This window comes from Doryrhamphus excisus, linkage group LG10 (assembly GCF_037039965.1).
Source record: "Doryrhamphus excisus strain RoL-2023G ecotype Guam linkage group LG10, RoL_Dexc_Guam_v1.1, whole genome shotgun sequence".
Classification (NCBI taxonomy): Eukaryota; Metazoa; Chordata; class Actinopteri; order Syngnathiformes; family Syngnathidae; genus Doryrhamphus; species Doryrhamphus excisus.
In genome coordinates this window covers 17,181,782-17,206,407 of record NC_136366.1, presented here as the reverse complement: position 1 = coordinate 17,206,407, position 24,626 = coordinate 17,181,782, and the positions used below count along the sequence as shown (strand labels likewise).

Below are 24,626 nucleotides of genomic sequence, written 5' to 3'. Positions count from 1 at the left end.
CATTTTAGTGTAACATCTCTCTTTCCGACTGAGAACCATGGCCTCTGATTTGGAGGTGCTGAGTCTCAACCCAGACGCTTCACACTCAGATGCAAACCGTCGCAGTACACACTGGGGGTCACAGCCCCAAGAGGCCACCAGGACCTTATCGTCTGCAAACAGCAGAGATGTGATCCTAAGGCCCCCGAACCGGACTCTCTCGATGCCTTGGCCTAGAAATTCTGTCCATGAAAATGATGAACAGAATCAGACTTCCATGCAAAGTTGAAGAGACGTGTCAGCCATGACAGCCCCTCAACATCCAGAGCCTTGAGTAACTCTGGGCAAAACTTGTCCACCCCCAGAGCGTTCCAAAAAAGGAGGTGTGTTTATATTTTATTGTTAGTATTGCTACTCTGAGTGGTTGGTGAGTAGCACACCCTTCTGGTAAGTACATGTACACGTTAACACAATAAACATCATCTGTTATTCACTGTTTAATTTCCTCCTATTGTGATGGGAGAACTTTCAGAGGAGCTGGCTGAGATGAAATATTAAAATTATTTCATTTTGATGAAGGCTACAAGTGGTTAGCGCGCAGCTAGGAGACCCAAGTTCAATTCCACCCTCTGCCATCTCTGTGTGGAGTTTGCATGTTCTCCCCGTGCATGCGTGGGTTTTCTCCGGGTACTCCGGTTTCCTCCCACATTCCAAAAACATGCTAGGTTAATTGGCCACTCCAAATTGTCCATAGGTATGAATGTGAGTGTGAATGGTTGTTTGTCTACATGTGCCCTGTGGTTGGCTGCCGACCAGTCCAGGGTGTACCCCGCCTCTCAGCTGGGATACACTTGAGCACCCCTCGCGACCCACGTGAGGATAAGCGGTAGAAAATGAATGAATTTTTATGACATTATGGCCAATTTTAAATGAAGAAACCAGTAATTATTAATTCTAAAAGGTAATTAAGTTGTTTTAACACACTTTTTTAGTCTCTCCCACTGGGTTTTTTTTTTAGTCCAACAGCATTATGCAAATTAGACAATTACATCATCTGGTGACTTCTAGGACAGCCAATAGCTACTTTTCTTACTGCAACAGTTGAAATATTCTTCAAAGCTCACTTCTGGTCACGTGACAGCGGCGGTGTTGACGGGTGAAAGAACACAAAGCCCATCTTTTCCATGAACAATAAAAATGAACATACCATTTTAATCATACAAAAAACAAAATACAAAGCAGGATGATAGAAAAAGCCCATGTCATTCCGACATCAACAACGATAATCAGTAACTGCAAAATGAACCCACTGTAACATTGCTGCCAAAATGTGTTTTCACAATGTCACGTGTCATAACCAATTCAAACAGTGCGTGTTGAGATGATCATACTATATACGTACACATAAACGTCTCGGAGTCTGCTTCTTTTTTGCGCAGTTATTAATAATAACGGCTGTCGTCTATCTGCTTTGGCAACTATCTACATCACAGGAAGTCCACAAAATGAAGTTTTTACATCTGCACATGCATTCCTCCACCATCTATCTGATTGACTTTCAATAACGACTCCTTCCCTCGCTTGTCCTTTTCAATTCTTCACTATACATTACGAGTATATTTGGGATTATAGAACAAGATCATCTCTCAAAAAAATGGTGGACAGAAATACAAATACAAAATTGAAAGACATCTGGAATTTGGTTCGAAAAGAAACATTTCCAGATTGATGATTTTGTATCATGCATAATACAGCTACACTTGCAGGGGTGTCCAAAACCCGTACAGAACAATCCAAGTACGATAAGCGATTTGAAGCTAATCTGCATCTTAGCTTTAGGTGGTGTCAAGACTGTAATTTCCAACAACATCTCTTAATGTTTCCCATACATTCCAATACTTTCACCCTGTTTGCCTTTACTGATAAACACTTTATAATGACTGTCTGTGTAACATAGCACAGAATAAGAAGATGTAACAGGAGGGATTAGTGACATTTTTCTTGGTTATACTTTCTGCATCTCATAGCACTGAAACAAAATCACATCACAAAAACGAGCAGGAGTTGTGTTTGTGACATTACAAATGACAAAACAATTACATAGAAATAGGTAATAGTCAATTATGCAGATTAGACAACAACAGACATTGTAGTCCATCACGACGAGTGCCCATTTTAAAAAAATGCACTTTGGACACCCCTGATCTACTGTATCCATGGCACGAAGAAACTGAAAACGAAACCCTTCCGTGTTAACTTTCAACACAGACATCAGGCTGGTCACCATTTTCATTGAAGGCATTACATGAACAGTCCGTGTTATCTTCTTTCCCGCTCGGTGGGAGCAACAAAATGGCCTTTGCCTTGAATTTCAACAGCAAAAATGCATAACTGTCTTCAAACAAGTTGAACTGGAGGAAGCGCAGAAATTGAAGTCACAAACTATTACACAAAGACAAAGTGTTGTTTTGTTTCTGGTGTTAGACTCCTTCATTGTAAGTACAACATGAACGCATACGTAAAGGCATAAGTCAAATCATAACAAACACTACCTGCAACACCTAAAATAAAAATCCACATCAAAAAGCGGTTTTGGCAATGATAAAAGCAGGAAAAAAAGTCCCATTTTTTTTCAACCGCAGACGTTTTAAGATGAGGTTTCCATTGCACTCTTGAATGAAGTTTTTACTACAAGGCCTTTTTCTGTACAAAATCCCGCTCTGTTGTTGAGATATCCAGTTTTTATATGATCAATCGTCAGCCTTTCATAAATTCCTTGTCCCGTTTTATCTGCAGTTAGAACGCCTTACACATTCCTTGTAGTTTTTGTCTTATCTTCCCTTCAAGTCAAATGAAAGCCCATTTCTGACAATAAAGCACAAAACACCCTGTCATATTTTTATAGAAACGTTTGCTAAACACTCGTCATTCCGGATGATGACAAGTGTTTCACCATTAGATGGCAAATGTAGTACATACAATCAACCCTCATGAAGTGAAGAGCTTTTTAAAGGGGAACAGCACTTTTTGGGAGAATTTTGCTCATCATTCACAATCCCAATATGTGAAACATTAACAAATATTTATTTCCCTTTTCTGTACATTTGAACAGAAAACGTGTTTATTTCAGCTAGCTTACAATGCTGTGATTGGATCACACCTATTTCGACTATGAAACCCTCTTAATAAAAAACCTTTAACAACGTTGCACCGTTTGATATACACGCTGTGATTATTCGTTAACACGTACACTGATGATATACATTAATGATAACAAGTAATAGTTGCAGTATTTTTAAGTATTTTGATGATTTAAAACACCGCCGAAACTTATTTTCTCGGCGGATTGATACACAAAGTTATGCTAGCTTTGTGAACAACAACAACAACGGCGACAACACTTACGAGCTCCGTTCTTATTGTGTTCCAACAAAAGACGTGTGCTTCAGTCCTCAGGTAAAAAATACTTTTAGCAAACAAGCATCTTTTGGAGTCTTTGTGGTGAAATTAAGAGCTCGGTATCCACTCTTCCGTCTGTAAATGACCATGAGACTAGCCATTAGCGAGGCGCCGTGTTAGCTACCTAGTATCAATGCGCCGAGAAAAGACGTTTCGGTCGTGTTTACGACACTGCAACTAGTCCACGTTGGCATCAGCGTGTATATGAAACCACGCAACGTTGTTCGATGTTTTTTTTTAGAGGGATTCATAGTCGAAATAGGTGTTTCCCAAAGACAGCATTGTACATTCGCTGAAATAAACTCGTTTTCTCGTGCTGGAATGCACAGATGTTCATATTTCACATTGGGATTGCATTGATGGGCACAATTAAAAAAAAAAAAGTGCAGTTCCCTTTAAGGGCTAAAACAGAGGTGCAAAGGGTGTTTCAAAATAGAGGCCTAATTAAGGTCGAATTATTCTGATTATTTTGACTGTATATACAGTATTTATTACTGATAATCTGCTAAATTTTTATATCAGCCCTGCCAACCTTTTATGAGTACACCGCCTCAAGCGAGCACTATAATAGGGGATATAGGACTCCTTATTCATAAATTGAATATTTTCATTGTTAGAGCATAGTGCAACCTGTTTACAAATATGGTTTCTAACATTATTAGAGCCCTCTCGACATGGACTAACACCCCTATAGAGCCCTAGAGTTTTACAGCGTTTTACTAGGGTTACAGCAGCGACAGTGGCCCGCGTTAGGGATTATCGTGCCGGATCATTCAAACCTGCAATATAAAACCTATTGTAACGGCGACCAAGTCTGGTGCTTGTGTGTCTCATTGAATATGCTTCTTCTTGTTACATTTTGCAGTTTTTTTTTGGTGGCTCCAAAGCTATACTTTGGACACCCGTGCTTTAATAGGTGTTTATCAGGGTAACTCTAGTCTATTTAGCTTGTTAGCTTCCTTCAAGCGAGTGAGCAATGGTAATTAAGGAGAAAAGGGGTGTGTTATTGCGGCTGGATTAATCAATGTGACAGTATTTTTTAAAAATGTTGATCCACAACTGAAGGAAAAGTCATTCACAGAGGTGGAAATAGGAAACAGGAAATGATATTCTACAAGCTGACCAAACACAATGGTCCGCATCGCCGCAACTCGAGGATTTTTTTGGAGGTGCACGCCACACTATTGACCTTGCAATATTTTCAGTGACAAATGAAACAAAATGTGTAGCGGCAGAGCAGCAAAGAGTACTAATGCATGTTGGCAGGTCTGGTATATTGTCAATTGTCAATAATGTCATTAAAATACATTATATTACATTGTTTAGGGCTTGGTATGGCATCATTTAGATTTCTGTATTCTACTGCATGTGACCTTAAATGAAGATTTCAAGGCCATAACTGTGAGGGTAATGTACGCGAGGATTGTAATACTAATACTTTGTGCAAATATTTTGTCAAGGACATCATGAGTTGTCTCTCATGTCCAGATTCTGAAATGATAACACAAGCGTTTGTTTTCTTGAGCTTGAGTTATGGGATATTACCGGCGCCTGATGCGTGAGTACGACGACAAGGTATATGATGTTGTGATACGCTTGGATTACATAATGACCGAAATGCTGACTTTTTCAAAGTAGAACTGAAATAGTATGGAAAGAACACCCCCAAGGCCTTTAAGGGTGTGCAGAACATGTACTGGATCAGGATGTGGGTGTCATTTTTTTTTTATCCACTCTGTCCTGGGAGATGGGATGACGGGATCGGGATATCGGCCAAGTCTTACGAAGTTTTGACCAAGTCGTAGACGTAAATGAGGTGGTCGTCGTCAAACTTGATGAAGTAGACAGACGGCTTGGCCTCCACCTGGTGGATGACCATGCCTGTTCGTTTGCCTCCGTCCTCTTTGGCGTACTCCACCTGTTTACCCACCAAACTGTCCACCACCTCACCTGGTTCCCTCTCTGCCGGGACACTGTCATCTACAGAAGGAAAGAATGACAGATATTTGATGATATCGTCAAAATATATTTGGTTAGAGCCCAGATCAACGAGGAAGATGGACAAAGAGCCCACAATGATGGGTGTACAGCAGTGATTTTCAACCACTGTGCCACGGCACACTAGTGTACCTTGAGAAACCGTCAGGTGTGCCGTGAGGAGTTATCCAATATCACTTTTTATAATTAACATTTATTAATCATCATTTGCAAATATTATGTCAATAGCCATGAATATGGACCCAAATATTCCAATTGCATTTGATTTATTTGCTCAAACGGAAAGAATTGAACAGGGATGGAATATTCCTTTCCCCAATCCGATTGAGGTATCTTGTACCTGCTCAAACGGAAAGTTGTCAGGGTGCGTTCTTCTTCGTGGTGTTTTTCTTCTTCTGTTGTTTATTGGCGGTTGGCAAGCAGCTTTCGTGTGCATTAGCGCCATCTGTGAAACAGAATCTAAACCCTTCTATTCTTTATTCACAAGTGCAGTTTTATTAAAAAAGAAAATATATGTCTATATAAAACATGTCCTGAGTTTAATTATAAAATATTAGCTAGATTGAATTTGATCTTTTCCTGTTTAAATTTATCCCGGGTGCGTTCTTTCAGCGCATGCTCAGATATGACGTAACACGCAGATCCAGACGTTCTTCACTTTTAAAAATGGAGGCCAGCAATCGGCACTGGACTAAGCAAAGTTTGTTTTTGATTCAAACTAAATTTCAAGACTGGACAGATGAAAAACTGGCAATACGGAGTTATTCCAACAAGTGAAAGAATAACTTGGGGAAGCCGGTACCACATGATGTTGATGTTTACGTTTTACTGGGCATGCCCTATTGACTATTCTGGTTGATTTTCACGGCGCATGTAGACAAGAGATTGGAATATTCCTTTCCATGGATACCATTGTTTCCCGAAAGGTCATTCGGAAAGAGAAAAAGTGGTGATGTAAAAACGTGGCTACTGTGGAGTGTCTGTGGTGTAAAGACTGGCAGAGCAATGTAATATTGGTCCGTGTGGCAACACCTACCTTGTTCCTCCCATAGACTTATTGATGCATGTGTGAGGTCGTGGTGACATTTTGTAACATTTTTGGTTAGTGGTGTGCCACAAGATTTTTCCAATGTAAAAAACGTGCCGTGGCTCAAAAAAGGTTGAAAAACACTGGTGTACAGAACATATCAAGCAGCTGCCCCTTTAGAAACTGAAAGTTAAGCTTGTGTTTCACAGAGAGAGAGCAAAACAAGGAACCTGTTTAAGTCTGGTTGTGCAATGTGAGTATGTGTGTTAAGCCTTAAGATCTTTCTACTCACTAGAGTCAGGCATGATGCGGAGGTCGCCTTCTTTAAAGTCGTCCAGCAGCTGGTACATGTAAAGGACAGGATCTTTCTCATAGGTTATATAAAACCAGGTGGTCATGATGGGAGCCCGGGCCAACACCATCCCTCTCCACTCCTCCTTTGGACCCTCCTCCGTCTCAAACATGTGTTCCACCGCTTTGCCTATCATTGCATCTGCGAGACTGATATCTGTCAGGCGGGATTTCGCTGCAGAAAAGTAACAGAAAAACATCAGCAACCTCACAACAGTGCATTATTCAACACTCTGGCTTGAATTTTGCATATAATGCAATGTTCACGTTGGGTTGAACACACGTTATTATAGCCTTGAGTACAAACATTTAACTGGCAGTGAATCATTTCTAATTTTTATTAATGAAAATAATTTGCTGTCAATAATGTATATAATAATGTAATAATTGTAAACTTAGCTCCACAAGACCAGAAGTACTTGTCGTGACTTTTCATGGTAATCAATAAATAAATGATTGGGACTGAACTGTAGACTTTCAGCTTTAAAGGGGACCTATTATGCTCATTTTTTGGCCCTTTGTATTGAGTTGTGGACTTCTGTAGAGCAGCTACACATGATCACCAGCACACAATGCTTTATAGATCTTCCAGAATCTGCACCTATTCAGCTGTATTTCTTTGGATTTCATGGCTCCCGCAAAAACGGTCTGTTTTAATTTATTCCACCCACGGTCCGCCTGTAGGCATGCCCACTCCACTCTGGTTGGTTACACTTGGATCAAGGAGTTGATAATAAATGGCGATTGTAGCTGGCGCCGATGAGGTCACTACATTTACAATAGCAAGAATTACCATTGTTTGTTATTGTACACATTTTAAGTTTATTAAGAAATGTATTGGCTTATATTTGAATGTTCTACATGTCATGTGACACACATAAATCGGAAGTACTGTGTGGTAAGAAAAGCGCATTGGAGAACAGAACGTCTAGAGAGTCAAACAGAGAGAGAGCGAGAGAAAAGTACAGTAAAGTCTCGTTATATCGATATTCTCGGGAGTCGGGAAAAAATACCGATATAACCGGACTATCCATATATCCGATCCTGCGCCGAACTGCATTAAAAGTGGGCGGATCTTTGATATGGCATGTAATTTTCTCCTTGAGTTCATGGATTGCGTATCTAGCATGCTTTTGTACTACAATAAATTTTGTACTACAAATAAAAATAAACTTACACTGTAGTGGTTACCGGTTACCGGGACATAATTCACCCCGGAACTATCGATAGGGAAGGTGTTGCCACCCGGAGGGGTAGGCGCGAGGGACGGGTGTTTTCCGCTGTGTGTGCTGCACTCTGGTGGTGGAAGTGTGAAAAATAAAGTTGCCTGGAAGCAGCCGTTTGCCGTGTTCTTTTTTGGTATTGAAATCCTTAAGCAAAGATTGATTTAAGCTGCTTTTGTATCGATATAAGCAGACCAAATTGGCTGGCGGGAGATGAAAAGGGCATCGTAGTAACCGGATTATCATAATAACCGTGTATCATACTAACGGAGCTAATTATATCATAAAAGACTAGAAATTTGCCGGGAAATGAAAATAGTATCGTAATAAGTAGTAATTCGTTTTAACCGATAGCGATATAACGAGACTTTACTGTATTTCCATTCCTGTATATTCTACCATTGGTCCACCTGGCGAACACGGTTAATATAACTTTGTTTAAAAAAAACTATTGTATTGTATGTTTGATTGGTTTATGCAAATTGTGTATGTGATTGTTTGCAGTTTTCGCGGTGTCTAACGGTGTTTCGCCATGCTTCAATGTCCTGCAATGGCGTGTGTAAGCACTTTAAGAGCAATAAATGCATCGAGGACATCAGTAGCATGAACTCTTTACTGGACCAGGGTAGTTACAGCGATGTATCTTTTTTTAAATGTCCGGTTTTAAAATACAGCCAGCCATACGTGTTGGATTACAAATCCGATCCGGAAGTAGAGACTGGACAGTCCGACATTTCTCAAGAAAAGAGGTTACTTCAAGACGTCTCTTAATGGTAAGTAGCGTTAGCATTTTAGTGTTTACGTGGTCACTAATTGTGATGGGAAACAGCTATTAGCAACCCTGCTCCTAGGATGCAAGTGCTTTTGCTCCATGACGTACACAAAATAAATGCAGTTGATTTACAGTTAAAATTGTTACTTACTACTTGCACTTCTGTCTCTTCCACAGAGCCAAGTAATGTTAGTAAGTCTGCCAGCTAGTCCAGCTTCATACTGGCCCATGTTCACAAAACAGTCCAATGTGAAATACCGTTGAAAGATTAAAATGCATTTCTTTTGCTGGTAGGGAATCAGGAACTCTAATACGAGCCATTGCTAGCAAGGAAACAGAGAAGCAGAGCTTTGGGGAGGGCAGAGACTTTTACTGGTTTACAGCCACGCCCATATAAGGAAGTCTGCTTCTCTGTGACATCACAAAGGGGAAATTTTACCAAGCCTTTTGAAACCGAGCGTTTTGAGCCATCCCAAACTTCTTTCAAGGCTCACTTCCAAATGCCTAAACCTCATTATGTGAAACTTTGGCATCGTTTAACAGGAGATTGCAACATTCTAACTACATTTATAGGTCAGAAAAGTGGAAAAAGCATAATACGTCCCCTTTAATAGAGAATTAAAGTTTTTAAAAATAATGTTTTTCGAGCTTTTTACAAGCACTTATTTTTTTTTTTTATTAATATTGAGATATTCAACAAACCTGATTTTTGAGTTCATAGAACTTAAAAAAAAAAAAATTCCAGTGACAAATAAATGAAGTCTGAATAATATGTGCCATCTGGTGGTTGCTGCTCCCACTGCATTTTTAGATAATATAAACATACACCACTGATGAAAATTTTAAGACCAGAATTTACATTTGCACCGTTGACTAGTAATGGTAAGACTGGTAAGATCTTCTTTAAAAATCCTGAGGGTCTCATGACCTGTGCCTCCTTGGTCATTTCCTTCTCTTTGGTCACCTCTTCGGCAATCTTCGGCAAGCATAGTCAATGTTAATACGGTAACAGCCCGATGAAAAATGAATGAAATAAAAGTGATGTAATAGCAGAATTGAAGGAAATACATATAGCATTTCCCAACATGAAGTCGCTCTAAACTTCTCTCCCATCTCTCTCAGCCAACTATGACGTAATGTCACCATGGTTACCGCTCTGACCGCACCAGAAACTCCACTGCATGTAATCAGTGGAGGAGACACCACCATGATCTGGGGTGCTTTTGTCCTTCAATGGAACAATACGGCTTCTGGTTGTGCAGGGGCGTCAAACCGCAAATGCAAGGGGCGTCCCTCATGACTGAAGGCCCTCATCTGTGTGGTAATGGCTGGCTTTTTCAAGAGGACAACGCTGCGGTTCACAATGCCCGCCTGACAAAGAGGAATAAGCTCACTTTTTCGGACCAGCTTGTGTGTTCCTCTGATCTACAATAAATTCAATAGAGAGCATTTGACTTTTGATCACCCAATAAAACAGCCTATTTTGGTTAAATCGTTTGTATAAATTAGCTTACGCAAAACATTTTCTGTTTGACTCCTCTTCAGTTTGAAACTCTATGTAGAAGCTGTTTAAGATCCAACAGTGCAAAATGTCAATTCTTGCAATTTTTCAACTGGCCTTAACATTTTGATCGGGAGTGTATCACATGATCAACAAAGGTTTCAAGAAATCGACACATTCAACTCCCTCCTCAGACATACCAAGTCTGTCTGGGAGCACCTCCAGACCCTGAACTCTCTCATCTTTATGGAGCTCCAGACCGTACACGCAGTCAAAGCCGTCATACTTGATCAGATAGAGAGAAGGATTCACTGGCACCTGGTTGAGGAAAAAAGATGCTCAAGTCAAGACAATAGCATAGCATAGAGTTTAGCATTAGCAACAAACGATAAAATGTACTCTCAATTTTCATCAACAAGAGTCAAGATTTGTATTTGTTAGCTTTGGTAAAATTATACATCAAAAGATATGATAATCTTCTTACCTGGTCGAGTACGGTGCCTTTCCATACTACATGTCCACTCCCATCCTTCCAGATGTGTTGGATCCTGCAGCCAACAATGTTACGTCGAGGTTGGGACAAAACTTTGGTGGCCGGACCCAGATTACTCTTGTGTTTTCTTCAGGGAGATATGAAGAGATATGAACAGATATCAACTTTGTTAGCATTGGTATAGCACCTGATAGCGATTCTCACATGGGAACCAAAAAGTGTTGACTCACTTATTGGGGTTCTTTTTCTTCATCATATTTGCAGAAACACCTGCATGCCCTGGGGAGACGCAACACCACAGCAGAACCATCAGTGATAAAAAATTGGATTTGAATCTACATACAGTGCATCCGGAAAGTATTCACAGCGCTTCACTTTTTCTACATTTTGTCATGTTACAGCCTCATTCCAAATTGTATTAAATTAATCTCTTACCTCAAAATTCTACACAAAATACTCCATTATGACAATGTGAAAACGTTTTTTTTTTACTTTTTTTGAATTTATTAAAAATAGAAAACAAAAAAATCACATTTACATAAAGTATTCACAACCTTTGCCATGAAGCTCAAAATTGAGCTCAGGTGCATCTTTTTTCCACTGATCATCCTTGAGATCTTTCTACAGCTTAATTGGAGTCCACCTGCAGTAAATTCAGTTGATTGGACATGATTTGGAAATATAATAACTGTCTATATAAGGTCCCACAGTTGACTGTGCATGTCAGAGCACAAACACCAAGCATGAAGTCAAAAGAACTGTCTGTAGACCTGCGAGACAGGATTGTCTTGAGGCACAAATCTGGGGAAGGATACAGAAACATTTCTGCTGCTTTGAAGGTCCCAATGAGCACAGTGGCCTCCATTATTCGTAAATGGAAGACGTTTGGAACCACCAGGACTCTTCCTAGAGCTGGCCGGCCTTCTAAACTGAGCGATCGGGGAAGAAGGGCCTTAGTCAGGGAGGTGACCAAGGCCCCGATGGTCACTCTGTCAGAGCTCCAGCGTTCCTCTGTGGAGAGAGGAGAGCCTTCCAGAAGGACAACCATCTCTGCAGCAATCCACCAATCAGGCCTGTATGGTAGAGTGGCCAGACGAAAGCCATCAGACCAGAGAATTTTGTTTCTCATGGTCTGAGAGTCATTCAGGTGCTTTTTGGAAAATTCCAGACGGGCTGCCATGTTCCTTTTACTAAGGAGTGGCTTTCGTCTGGCCACTCTACCATACAGGCCTGATTGGTGGATTGCTGCAGAGATGGTTGTCCTTCTGGAAGGCTCTCCTCTCTCCACAGAGGAACGCTGGAGCTCTGACAGAGTGACCATCGGGGCCTTGGTCACCTCCCTGACTAAGGCCCTTCTTCCCCGATCGCTCAGTTTAGAAGGCCGGCCAGCTCTAGGAAGAGTCCTGGTGGTTCCAAACGTCTTCCATTTACGAATAATGGAGGCCACTGTGCTCATTGGGACCTTCAAAGCAGCAGAAATGTTTCTGTATCCTTCCCCAGATTTGTGCCTCAAGACAATCCTGTCTCGCAGGTCTACAGACAGTTCTTTTGACTTCATGCTTGGTGTTTGTGCTCTGACATGCACAGTCAACTGTGGGACCTTATATAGACAGTTATTATATTTCCAAATCATGTCCAATCAACTGAATTTACTGCAGGTGGACTCCAATTAAGCTGTAGAAAGATCTCAAGGATGATCAGTGGAAAAAAGATGCACCTGAGCTCAATTTTGAGCTTCATGGCAAAGGCTGTGAATACTTATGTAAATGTGATTTTTTTGTTTTCTATTTTTAATAAATTCAAAACATGTCAAAAAAAACCTTTTTTCACATTGTCATAATGGAGTATTTTGTGTAGAATTTTGAGGTAAGAGATTAATTTAATTCAGTTTGGAATGAGGCTGTAACATGACAAAATGTAGAAAAAGTGAAGCGCTGTGAATACTTTCCGGATGCACTGTATAATCTAAACCCTTTTTTTGACTGATACAAGCGACTTTAGTCTGGAAAATATGGTACTTAAGTGTTTGGACAACATTTTTCCTTTTTTTTTGTAATACTTAGGACCTGTATCAGCAGTGTCTCTGTGTTCCGGAGTGCTCTTCATTCATCTGGAGGCAGGGAGGCAGCCAGGCTGCTCAGCTACATGGAAAAGTTCTCCAACGCTGAAACAGGAACAAAAGCAAAACATCATCCAAATGAATTAATTAAGCAATTCTTCTGATATAAACTGCTCATTTATTCATTTATTTTCTACCACTTATCCCCACAAGGGTCGCGGGGGTGCTGGAGCCTATCCCAGCTGTCTTCAAGCGAGAGGTGGGGTACATCCTGGACTGGTGGCCAGCCAATCACAGGGCACATATAGACAAACAACCATTCACACTCACATTCATACCTATGGACAATTTGGAGTCGCCGATTTACCTAGCATGTTTTTGGAATGTGGGAGGAAACCGGAGTACCCGGAGAAAACCCACGCATGCACGGGGAGAACATGCAAACGGTTTGATGGCCGACGGTGAAATTAAACTCGGGTCTCCTAGCTGTGAGGCCTGTGTGCTAACCACTCGGCCACTGTGCAGCTGATATCCACTCCTCTGGCATAATGATTTTAAAAGTGGAAATAATATGTATACAGAACCAAATTCACAACCATTGTTACTAAGAGTGCCAAATTCAGAACAAAAGTGAATATATATATATTTATATATATATACATATATACACACAAACAGTGTCATAAAGTGCTGCCATATATATATATATATATATATATATACATATACGTATATACACACACACACACACACACACACACACATATACATATACACATATATATATGGCAGCACTTTATGACACCGTGTCTGTACAAAATAACACCTTCAAATAAGCACGCAACAATCAAAAGTGATCATGTACTGCAAAGGATGCTGGGAAAGGCGGAAAACTCTTTTGGGCACACCTCGCAGATTGTGATGCTTTTTGTGTTCATTCAAATACTGTAGCTTTTGCCCAGATATTGAGAGAATGACAAACCATACTTATTCGGAAAGTAGGAATGAACAAACACAAAAAAAAATCCATATTTAATGTCCAGTCCAGTACGACCCACAACCTAAAGGAGGCTTTTATTTTGGTCCAGTGTGGGTTGGATTGGGTTCGACACTCCTGGCTAAAGGGAAGCATTTAAAGACTGAACAGTACTGGTCGAGGTATGGATCCCTGTGGGACATGCAGTCTTTCTTACCGATAGTTAGCAATGAAAAAAACTTAAAGACTGAAACTAGGGGTGGAAGTTCCACCACAAACCGCAAACTTTTTCATGTCACAAAATGACAATGTGCAAACGGGCTGAAATTTACATCACATGACCCTTTATACACAACAGCATGAAGACAGTATTGAAATGTGTAGCACACGACACACACAGCTAGCAAGTAAGGCACTCATGAGCACAGACTGAACCTTTTTGTCATCCAGCCTGTTTGATAGGGATTGAGGAGGAAAACAAACATGTGTGCACATGTCGATACGGAAAAAAGGCCGGAAAAATTATAGACTTCGGTTTGTTAGTTTTTTTTAAATCATGCGGTTCATTGATTTATTGACTATGGTGACAGGCCTACATCTCATTAATATGATGCATTCTAAACTCTGACTGAAAGTTATCAAATATATAACTGTTCCATAGAAAGTCATGCAGCTGCTTTCCCTAGAACAGGGGTCTCAAACACATGGCACGTGGGCCAAATGTGGCCCGCAGGACACTAGTTTGAGGCCCCCGCCTTGATATGAAAGTGTAATGTTAGTGCGGGCCGCGCAAGTTTGATATGGATGCTGTATGGTATCATGTACCCAGAAAAAATTATTACGTTTGATTAATGTTCATGTTAAAGGTTAAATTACTGTTAATACTTATCCTCCCTATCCGTGTGGAAGTGGTAAGTTTTTGGCTTTTTTAAGTTTAAGGGAAATAACTTGGAGGCTACCGTTTTGGGTCGCTAGCTCTCTAGTTTGCGAGTTAGCATGTGTCTCAAGACCCTGCAGTTGCGCAATATGTTGTAAATAAAAAGAGTATAAATGTGACTATAGTCGTGTTTTGTCATGTCTACAGGGCTCTAATAATGCTTTGTTCATTTTAATCTGAAAAAAATCATTTGTCTACCCACCAACTATATGTGGTTTCTTAAGTTTTTATTATTTGCTGTTTTATTATTATTATTATATTTATTTATTTATTACTGATTGATTGATTTTCTTTATTCTTGATTTGTTTATTTATTTTTCATCTTATTTTGTGCAGAAAAATGAAAATTAAGATATTTGAGAACAGTGGAATGTTTTATCAGAGCTTTTATTGTAGAAAATCGGAACCAAAGCACTGAAAAAGTTTGTATATTTTTCTGTTTTTAATAAATGCGTTTTTTGTTTTTTTTTGGAAAACCTGATGTGGCCCAGTCTCACCCAGACCCGAGCTCCAGTGGGCCCCCAAGTAAATTGAGTTTGAGACCCCTGCTCTAGAATCTTGGACAGAAAAGGAAGGTTGGATATTGAGTTGGATTAATCTTAGATTTTCTTGAAAGAAGTTTAATTACAGCTGTTTAAAATGACCATGATGTTTACTCGACACCAAAAGCACTTTAAAGTGAGAGAACTTATTCATTCACTCCGCAGGAACACGCTGACGGTGGTAGGCTTAGTAACCATAGCTGCCCCTGGGGCATTCTGACGGAAACGTGGCGACCTCTCCAACCACCACCAAACATTTACTCACATTTATACACCAGGATACAAAATGGGTGACACAACAACAATGATTGGGATAGAGGAAGCGGGCATTGAACCGCCAACTGTCCGGTTTCTGGACCTCCTGAGCCACTGTGAACTACTTAACCTGTGACAGTATTAAGGATCTATTGTTCCTGGGGAGTAAGCAAGGTGGTGAATTAGAGAAAGAAATTGCAGGCGACAGACCCGAAAAACCTGTGGGACTTCAACTCTCCAAGTATGCATCAGTCATGGAAATTGCTCCTCAGGCCACTTACACTTGAGGGATGGATTTGCTAAAAATGACACTTTATTGTCAAAAGAATGCTTCAACTGAGAATGATCAGAACAGATTTATCATCACTTTGTCAGCCAGGCTACAGTGCAGAGAAACTATTTTCAAAGTTCTTTTTGTTATTTTTCAATTTAAGATACAGTACAGTCGTCCCTCACAACATCACACTTTGAACTTGTGTTTTTAAAAAAAAGTATTAATTCATAAATGATCCCGTTTTGTGGTTGACTATGGCCTATGATTAGTAAAAATATTGCAATACAAGTCATACATAGTATTCGGCCACTAGGCGCCAGTAATGTCACATTACCTTAACTTGTGCATTAATGGATTCAGAAGTTCTCCTCCCATTCCCTGTGGAAGTGGTAAATTTTTTGTCAGCTCGATAGCTTGCTGTGCTAAAAGCAGTGGCCGGCTTTTGTGTTCCTGTAGAGATCCCATAGCCTGTGCGTATGAGTTGTGCAATATGGTGTAAACAAGGATGGTCAAAGTGAGGATGGATGATAGAAAGCGCACATTACATTCAAGATACTACAACAAGTTTCCCAAAGCAAACTGAGTTATTATGTCTTATTGTTGCTTATAATGGCTACTATATCAGGTAATACGAGTATAAATGTGAATATAGGGGTGTTATTTGATGTATTCAGGGCTCTAATCGTGTTAAAAAAACAGTTTTAGAAGGTCTCAAGCAAGTTTTCTATGCTCTAACTCCGATACCATTGCATTTATTAATATTGAATCTGACTTATCTTACTATGTACTTATGGAGGTCGAGTCTGGAACAAAATAACTGCGATAAACGAGGGATGACTGTACTGTATCATCTGAGTAGGGGTGAAACAAGTCCTTGAGTAATTATGAAATAAATAATGAAAGATTTTTGGGCGGTATACAATGAGAAATAGTTCTTGCTTCCCTGAGTAGTATTTGAGATTTTGGGGGAAGCAAGGACTTTTGGATATGCCAATAAAGATTTGACAATGTCTCTTACACACATAACATACACAAACATCTACTACATCCAAAATGACAATAAACATGTTTTACAATACTAATACTTTGGTCATCCTTATTTAGCAACACAAGCTAAATATTCAAAACACTAAAACGACAGTGTCCATCAACCATACTGCAGTATTGTCACCAGTGTTTCCCTTAGCAGTATACAGTATTAGCACCCAACAGCAGCCATCATTTCTGCCTCTATTCTGCCGAGCTTAAGGGTCTTACTCATGAAGACCAGACAACGTAGTGTGAACACAACAACAACAGTAGCTGCAGCATAGTGGAAACTACTCACAGCTGGTTACCTGCAGAACCTTCCAGAATCACGGGAGACATTTTGCAGCATTTGGCTGCAGATGGTGGTGATTCCCCTCCTGTTTCCCTGGGCAACGCATGATTACTCATCTCTTGTCGTGGGGCAGAGTTGTATTGGACAGAAACTGCTCAATGTCATTCTGTGTGCTGAAACTACACGGGGGGGGGGGGGGGGGGGGGGGCAGTCCGACAATGGGGGTGAACCTCAACAATCACACACAAAAAAATATTGATTCTGTTCACCAGCAAACCATTTGGGTTCCATCAAGTTGAGCTATATCCCCAAAACAAGTACCTTGGCTTTCATACTTTCAGTCTTTCATCCACATGAAGACAGTTTAAAATGCTAATATTTGAAAACAGGAAAATCTGATAACGCCGGCTTGTCATTGCCGTGTAGACAAGCAAAACCCCAGTCATGTCATGTGACCAGACTTGAGCGTTGCCAACATAACATGTGAACATTTCGACCGGCATTCTCCTGATATGTTTAGTCTTATCCTCCAAAATAAAAAAAGGCACTTCATACTGGAAAACCCTCCACTATGGCTGAATGACAACAATTCTGCAAAGATGAGCAGGTTAACATTTCTCCACAGCGCTCTAAGACAGTGTTTTTCAACCTTTTTCGAGCCACGGCACGTTTTTTTATGTTGGAAAAATTTTGCGGCACACCAATAACCAACATTATTTGCTTCTTTCAGCTTTTTCCTGATTACGGACTCGCCACAGCAGATCCTTTTGATCCGCATACTAATTTAACCAACAATGTTACAAAATGTCACCACTACCTCTCACGTGCATCACTAAGTCTATTAGAGGAACGACGCAATCAGCTACGTGTTGCCACACGGACGAATATTACATTGCTCTGCCAGTCTTTACACCAATGACACGCGACAATGACAAATTATTAATACATATTAATTAAAAAAGTGATATTGAATAATTCCTCACGGCACACCTGACGATTTCTCACGGCACACTTGTTGAAAATCACTGCTCTAAGAGACTCAATGCAAACGCTTGATTGCAGTTGTTGCTGCTAAGCTCTTGATTTGGATAAAACACAAATAGGTCTACTTTCATGGATGACAAAGGAAATTAAAAATATATAGATTTATTGCATCAAATAATGATTAATCAATTTCCTAAATAGTTGTCGATTAACTAACTTTTAATTAACTTTTTGTGTTTTTATGTCACAAGCTGCCTGCGAGTGCTTTTAGATGGGGACGGGACAGCAGGACCAACTGCTCGTTGAGAAGAGCAACATGTGCTTTCATGTTACAGTCTACAAAAGTGTCCAATGAGATCAGAAAAAGTCGCTACAGTTGTTTTGCGTGTGGCTTTTTTTTTTTTAAACAATCTAGAAGAGATCCCTCCTGCTACACCTTCTTCTTCCACTGCGGAGGCTTCTTTCTATCTTGAACAACCAGCATCATCAAATGCATGGCATCATTTTCCAACATGAGAGACGTTTCAGTGGCAGATTACTATCACTGTCCTGCTCCACTGAAAGACTGAGCAGATCATTCCTTCCCCACGCCATGCAAGCTTGCCTTGTTTGTTTGTCGTTTGAAGGTGCTAAGGGGTAGAACTGGGATTAAGCCTAAATTGGGGGGCTGCAATTCACAATTAGAAAAGGACAGAGGAAAAAGCAACAGCAGATGAATATGCAATCGTCAATTTCGGTGAATGCGCAATTAAGGACAGCATTATCCTGTTAAAATTCCTACCCACAGGACCTAGGTATGCGGTGTACTTCATATACATATTGAAGAACGGATGGGCACAAACTGAAACACAGCCTATGGGTGACACCACCAATCCAGAGCTCTGTCATGCCAAGAACACATAACGGGCGAAATGATTCATCGGGTATTTCGAGTAACTTGATGACTTACATCACCAAAACGCTCCTGTCGCCTCCACAGAGGAAGAAGCGAAAGTGGCAAAATGGCAAAGTAAGGAAAGTGAAGGAAAACAACAGAAAATGTGTATATGGTATAAGTATATAAGCTAAACAGCAACTTTAACACCATGAACCTCAAGGTAAATTTAAAGGGGAACTGCATTTAGCCCATCATTTACAATCCTTGTAATATTTCCTTGTATATTTCCATATTTCTTTCCCTTTTCTGTGCATTCTAGTGCAAAAAAAACAAGTAAATATGAGCTAGCTAACAACAAACATCATGGGAAAACCTATTTTGACACTATAGCCTTTACAAAAAAAAATCCAACAGTGTTCCATTTACATAACTGACTTGCATTAACCAAACTACAGCAATATTATTATTGTAGCAGCTAACATGAAAAACTATTTTTATCTAGCGGACCGACACGACGCCTCGATAACCGCTTGTCTCAGCTCCATTTACAGACGGAAGATGCTCGTTTGCAGTGAACATTTCTTTTTTTCCCCGAGAACTGGAACAAACGTCACAACCATCCCAAGGAGAACAGACATCACAAGTGTTGTTGTTGCCGTTATTGACGGAACTAGCATAAATATGTGTATGAATGCGCCGAGAAAAGAAGTGTTTTAAACCATCAAAATACTGAGACTGCAACTATTACATGTTATCATCAGTGAGATCTTCATAGGTGAAATAGATGTATCCAATGACGTGCATTGTTAGCTAGCTCATATTGACTCCTTTTCTTGTATTATAATGCACTGAAAAGATGCAGTTCTTTAACTTAGTCCAAATCAGATAGACATTAGCATTAATGTACCTTAGTAACATAATGTTAGCCGTGTGGAGTGCTGGCTTTCTCTTTACTATGACTGTCAAATGTGGCTACTTTATTAGGTCATTCATTTTCAACCGCTTTTCCTCACGAGGGTCGCGGGGGTGCTGGAGCCTATCCTAGCTGTCTTGGGGCGAGAGACGGGGTACACCCTGGACAATGTCTATATGGCACATATAGACAAACAACCATTCACACTCATTCATACCTATGGACAATTTGGAGTCTCCAATTAACCTAGCATGTTTTTGGAATGTGGGAGGAAACCGGAGTACCCGGAGAAAACCCACGCATGCACGGGGAGAACATGCAAACTCCACACAGAGATGGCCGTGGGTGGAATCGATCCCTAGTCCTCCTAGCTGTGAGGTCTGTGCGCTAACCACTCGCCCGCCGTGCCACCCATAAACAGTAACATGACAGGGTTTATTGAATGTGCAAAAAGACAGCACTGTGAGTTAAAATTATGGAAAATACAAAGATTTATACTAATTCATTTATCTGATACTTAGCCCTATATTGTTTTTAAAGATTTGGTGCTATCTGCTCACCTTTGCTCACATTTACACTATAATAAACTGAGTGTTGTTACAACTGTGTCCAGTAGATGACACCATAATGCTGCACAGTCAGAAGCACTGCAGTCCCAGCCAACAGCTTGTTTGACAACACAACGAACACAAACGACAGTCACCAAAGCAAAGAATAAGCAGCACAACACCAAAACCACCAACTACCATTCTATGTGGGTAAGCGCTAACATAAACACATACCTTTAACTGTTATTTACAAAGTGCCCACAAGGCATGCTGGGTACTCCAGCTGCAGTATTAGATATACAATGATGTGTACATTGTTGTTAAATTTAACACACAATTACAAGGAGTCCAGGAAGCAACATTTTTTTCCCCTTAGGTGCAGAAGCAAATCCGCCGCATCAGTGATGCTCAGGACAGACACCGCACGTGTTGCCCTCCTGCGCATTTCAATAGGTTGCTGTCAAATGCCATGATACAAATACTGCATGCATGTGGCTTTTTATGACCTTGGTGTAGTGTGACTGGGAAGCAAGCATCAACACAAGGACTGTTTTATTTACCAAAAATGGTTCAAATTAATTTTTTCCACTGGTGCGCTAGTAAGACAACAACTGGCCTACTGTGGTTTACCTGCAGGATCACACTTTACTTTGACCTTTGCTTTAATACAGTTCCAAGTTGACAAAGGAGGACCTGACTGACAGCACCCATGCATCAACAACAACAAACAGCAAACAGCCTCTAACACTTCATAAGACATAATGCAGTGAAAGCAGTTTCTTCAATTATGGCCACCTAGAATTGCGGTTATAGACTGTCTGGCAGGCCGTTGCTATACCTTGTGGGTTCAAAAATGAAATAATAAGCTGCTAATGTGACCAAGCTAAAAGGCCGAAGAAATGGTAAGTATACATGCATCATCATCTACAGTGAAAAAGGAGCAATCAGATTCTGCAGGGCCAGCGTCAGCCATGTTGCTCGCTTGATTTACTCTCCATTGTTTAGACGCACTCATACGCATCCTAAGAAAAAGGGGCCGGGAGAAGGTGGCAGGCTGGGGGATTGTCCGCAGCGGAAAGACATACCTAATGCAGGCGGAAAGCAAGCGGCAGACAGGGTTATGTCTCCGGCTGTCTGCTGCTGCCTGCAGCCCCTCCCCCGCCAACACCAGCCGTCGGCTCCTCTTTACAAAACCAGCGCACATTTTATGTTTTTGTTGTTGCGGCCTGACATGCTATCTAAGCTTCAGGTCCGCGTTCGCTTTTTGTCTTACCGTTTTTATTTTTCACCAGTGGGTGTGGAGGAGGACTGGGGTGAGTTGTCTCGCCTCCTGCTGACCGTCCACAGAACTCGCTAGGAATTCACGGGAACCAGCAGGGGACTGCACGGCCATCTCACTACGGGAAGTTAAGACAAACCCACTGGAGTATGACGCGTCCGGGAATGTATTTCAAAATAAAACCACGTCGACTACGTGAGGAAAGTTGAAATAAGAGTCGTAGAACATTCCAGGCGAACATCTTATTTTAATATACAATGAGAAGTTTAACTTATTAATATTCCGATGAAAAAAGACAGCAAAACAAAACAGTTAATTTTATGTCCATATTTAAATGTAAACTAGTCCTTTAGGGAACCACATCAAGGATTTAGGGAAAATATGAGCAATAAATCCAATGTGTACCGTTAAAATTACACGGGATAAAAAAATATTCAAAAAAAAGATGAAGTAGTGGCGCAAACATAGTCGTTTTTAATATGACGCTTTTATTTTTCCTAGAAGTCAAACTTCCGGTCTTAACTTCGTGGCTTTACGCTTCTCGCTGTCTGTCCCGCCCTGACCTAATAGCTATGACAAATTATGAGGCAAAGCATTTTTCCTCGTTAAATGTGTCAAGGTGACCAAACCTCTTCCACAGAGGGCTGTATAAAAAATCTATTATAACAAAATATGTTAAAATGTTTTTTTAATTAATAAAAAGGCTAAAGAAATATTTACATAAAACAAATGCTGGAGCCTATTTCTGCTGACTTTGGGTGAGAGGCGGGGCACACCCTGGACTGGTTGTCAGCCAACATGTATCAGAAGATGCATTCATGTAGTATTCTATACTGGTCACTAGATGTCAGTAATATTACTGTAATGCTGAGAGAGACACACAAGCACCAGACTTGATTGTCAGATTAATAGGATTTTATTATATGTGTGAATAATCTCACAACAGGCATATTTATCTCTAATAAAAACACTACTGTTATCGGTACAGCTATAACCCACGCCACACTAAAACTCAACTCAGAACCCCCCGCTGCCACTTCCTGTCCACCTACCTCTCAACTCACTTAGGGAATACATTTATAGCAACACACACAAGCATTATATTTGGTAATATTAGTGTAAAGGTGACTGTAGGGGTATTATTTCATGTCTAGAGCGCTCTAATTATATTAAAAACCATATTTAGATGGCCTAAACAGGTTGTCTATGCTGTAAGTATGAAAATATTAAATTTATAAATAAAGACTATAAATAAAGACTGTGGAAATTCATTTATCACAGTCCGGTCTGGAACCAATGAACCACCACAAAGGAGGGATTACTGCATGTAAATATGTCAGATTCTTGCCAAAGGCTGATTTCCATCGAATGTCCCGAGACAGTTTGGCGTTATCACGCCGTGCAGTGTATCTGACTGGACATGCAACCAACATAGCAGCACTATTGTCTTCATGTGCATTACTCATAGCCCAGTTGATAAAAGTGCAACAGTGCATTGCACATAACACTGATAAGGTGCAGAAATGTGTTACTCATAACAAGACACTCAAACAGTATAAAAAAAGTGAAATAAAATAACAATGAAGTTTGTTACTTAGAATGAAACATATTGGTTGTTTTTTTAAGCAGTATTTACTCTTGGCGGTGATAATGATGACACACCCAAAACACTCCTTCAGGTGATATTTAAAGGGCAATTGCACAATGCACTTAGTGCATGCCCAAATGCAACGCAGAGTAAAACATCATATCCGGTTACGTGTAATATACCTGAATAAATACAATTAAACAACACAAAAAATACGGTGATATTTGATTGCAAACAATCATAAGCAAAGTGGAGTGATGGATGAGTTTTAAGGTGGAGTACAGTGTGAGCATTCCTTGCCCACCCTTTACACCCGGGGTTCATCTGTCATGGCCTAGCTAGCTGGGACGGTGACAGCGAGGTCCTCGAGTCGTTGGTTTCCCATCAGACTGTCCTTGTCCTAGATCAGGGGTCTCAAACACGCGGCCCGCAGGACACTAGTTTGAGGCCCCCGCCTTGATATGAAAGTTTAATGTTTGATATGGATGCTGTATGGTATCATGTACCCAGAAAAAATTATTACGTTTGATTAATGTTCATGTTAAAGGTTAAATAACTGTTAATAGTTATCCTCCCTATCCGTGTGGAAGTGGTAAGTTTTTGGCTTTTTAAGTTTAAAGGAAATAACCTGGAGGCTAGCGTTTAGGTCGCTAGCTGTCTAGTTTGCGAGTTAGCATGTGTCTCAAGACCCTGCAGTTGCGCAATATGTTGTAAATAAAAAGAGTATAAATGTGACTATAGTCATGTTTTGTCATGTCTACAGGGCTCTAATAATGCTTTGTTCATTTTAATCTGGATGGCCGCTGTTGGCGCACCTGAGCCAGCGCCCTTGTAGATGGATCTTGCTTTTCGTTCCATCAGGGTGTCTAGCCACCCTCCACACCAATCTCTAGAAGGGGATAGTGGTGGAGACGGTTTAGTCGCCGTCAACCCAACCCTGAAACAGATAGTACTGGATTCCAGGTTACCAGTAGCAGGGAACTTGCAGGCTTCTCAACCAGCCAGCCTCCTGACCTAACATATCTTGCTAGAAAATGCTTTTGTCTGTATTTTTTCAGTGACAAAAACACCTAAAGGGGACCTATTATACTCATTTTCAGGACTTTGAATTGACTTCTGGACTCAAGAGCAGTGAAACACAATAATGTGCACAGAGAGCTTTTTAGAACTTCCAGACTCTGTGCCTATTCCTGCAGTGTTTTCTTTGATTTCCTGCCTTACGCCCAAATGGTCTGTTTAATTGACTCCTCCTCCAGCCGAGCCCACTCTG

At 40.5% G+C, this 24,626-nt stretch overlaps 1 protein-coding gene across 2 annotated transcripts; it reads right to left on the bottom strand.

The window, feature by feature from the left end:
* Positions 1–1,157: 1,157 nt before the first annotated feature.
* Positions 1,158–21,916, bottom strand: spina (spindlin a). 2 transcript variants are annotated; one of them, XM_058059759.2, is made up of 7 exons: positions 21,763–21,916; positions 12,870–12,967; positions 11,034–11,082; positions 10,795–10,930; positions 10,511–10,628; positions 6,756–6,989; positions 1,158–5,418 (listed from the first exon to the last, which is right to left on the bottom strand). In XM_058059759.2, exons 2-7 carry the CDS (start codon positions 12,907–12,909, stop codon positions 5,219–5,221), a joined length of 777 nt encoding a protein of 258 aa, XP_057915742.2. In that variant the 5' UTR covers positions 12,910–12,967; positions 21,763–21,916; the 3' UTR covers positions 1,158–5,218. The 2 variants fall into 2 exon arrangements, with proteins under 2 accessions (XP_057915742.2, XP_057915752.2); XM_058059769.2 differs by lacking the exon at positions 21,763–21,916 and adding an exon at positions 17,174–17,227.
* Between the last annotated feature and the right edge of the window lie 2,710 nt (positions 21,917–24,626).

Bases quoted from the DNA above. Each gene is read 5' to 3' on its own strand.
- spina (XM_058059759.2), bottom strand. From the start codon at position 12,909: ATGAAGAGCACTCCGGAACACAGAGACACTGCTGATACAG. The intron at 10,629-10,794 runs GTAAGAAGATTA...TTCCTCAACCAG, and splicing joins AAGGCACCGTACTCGACCAG to GTGCCAGTGAATCCTTCTCT. The intron at 5,419-6,755 runs GTGAGTAGAAAG...TTCCTTCTGTAG, and splicing joins CCGCATCATGCCTGACTCTA to ATGACAGTGTCCCGGCAGAG.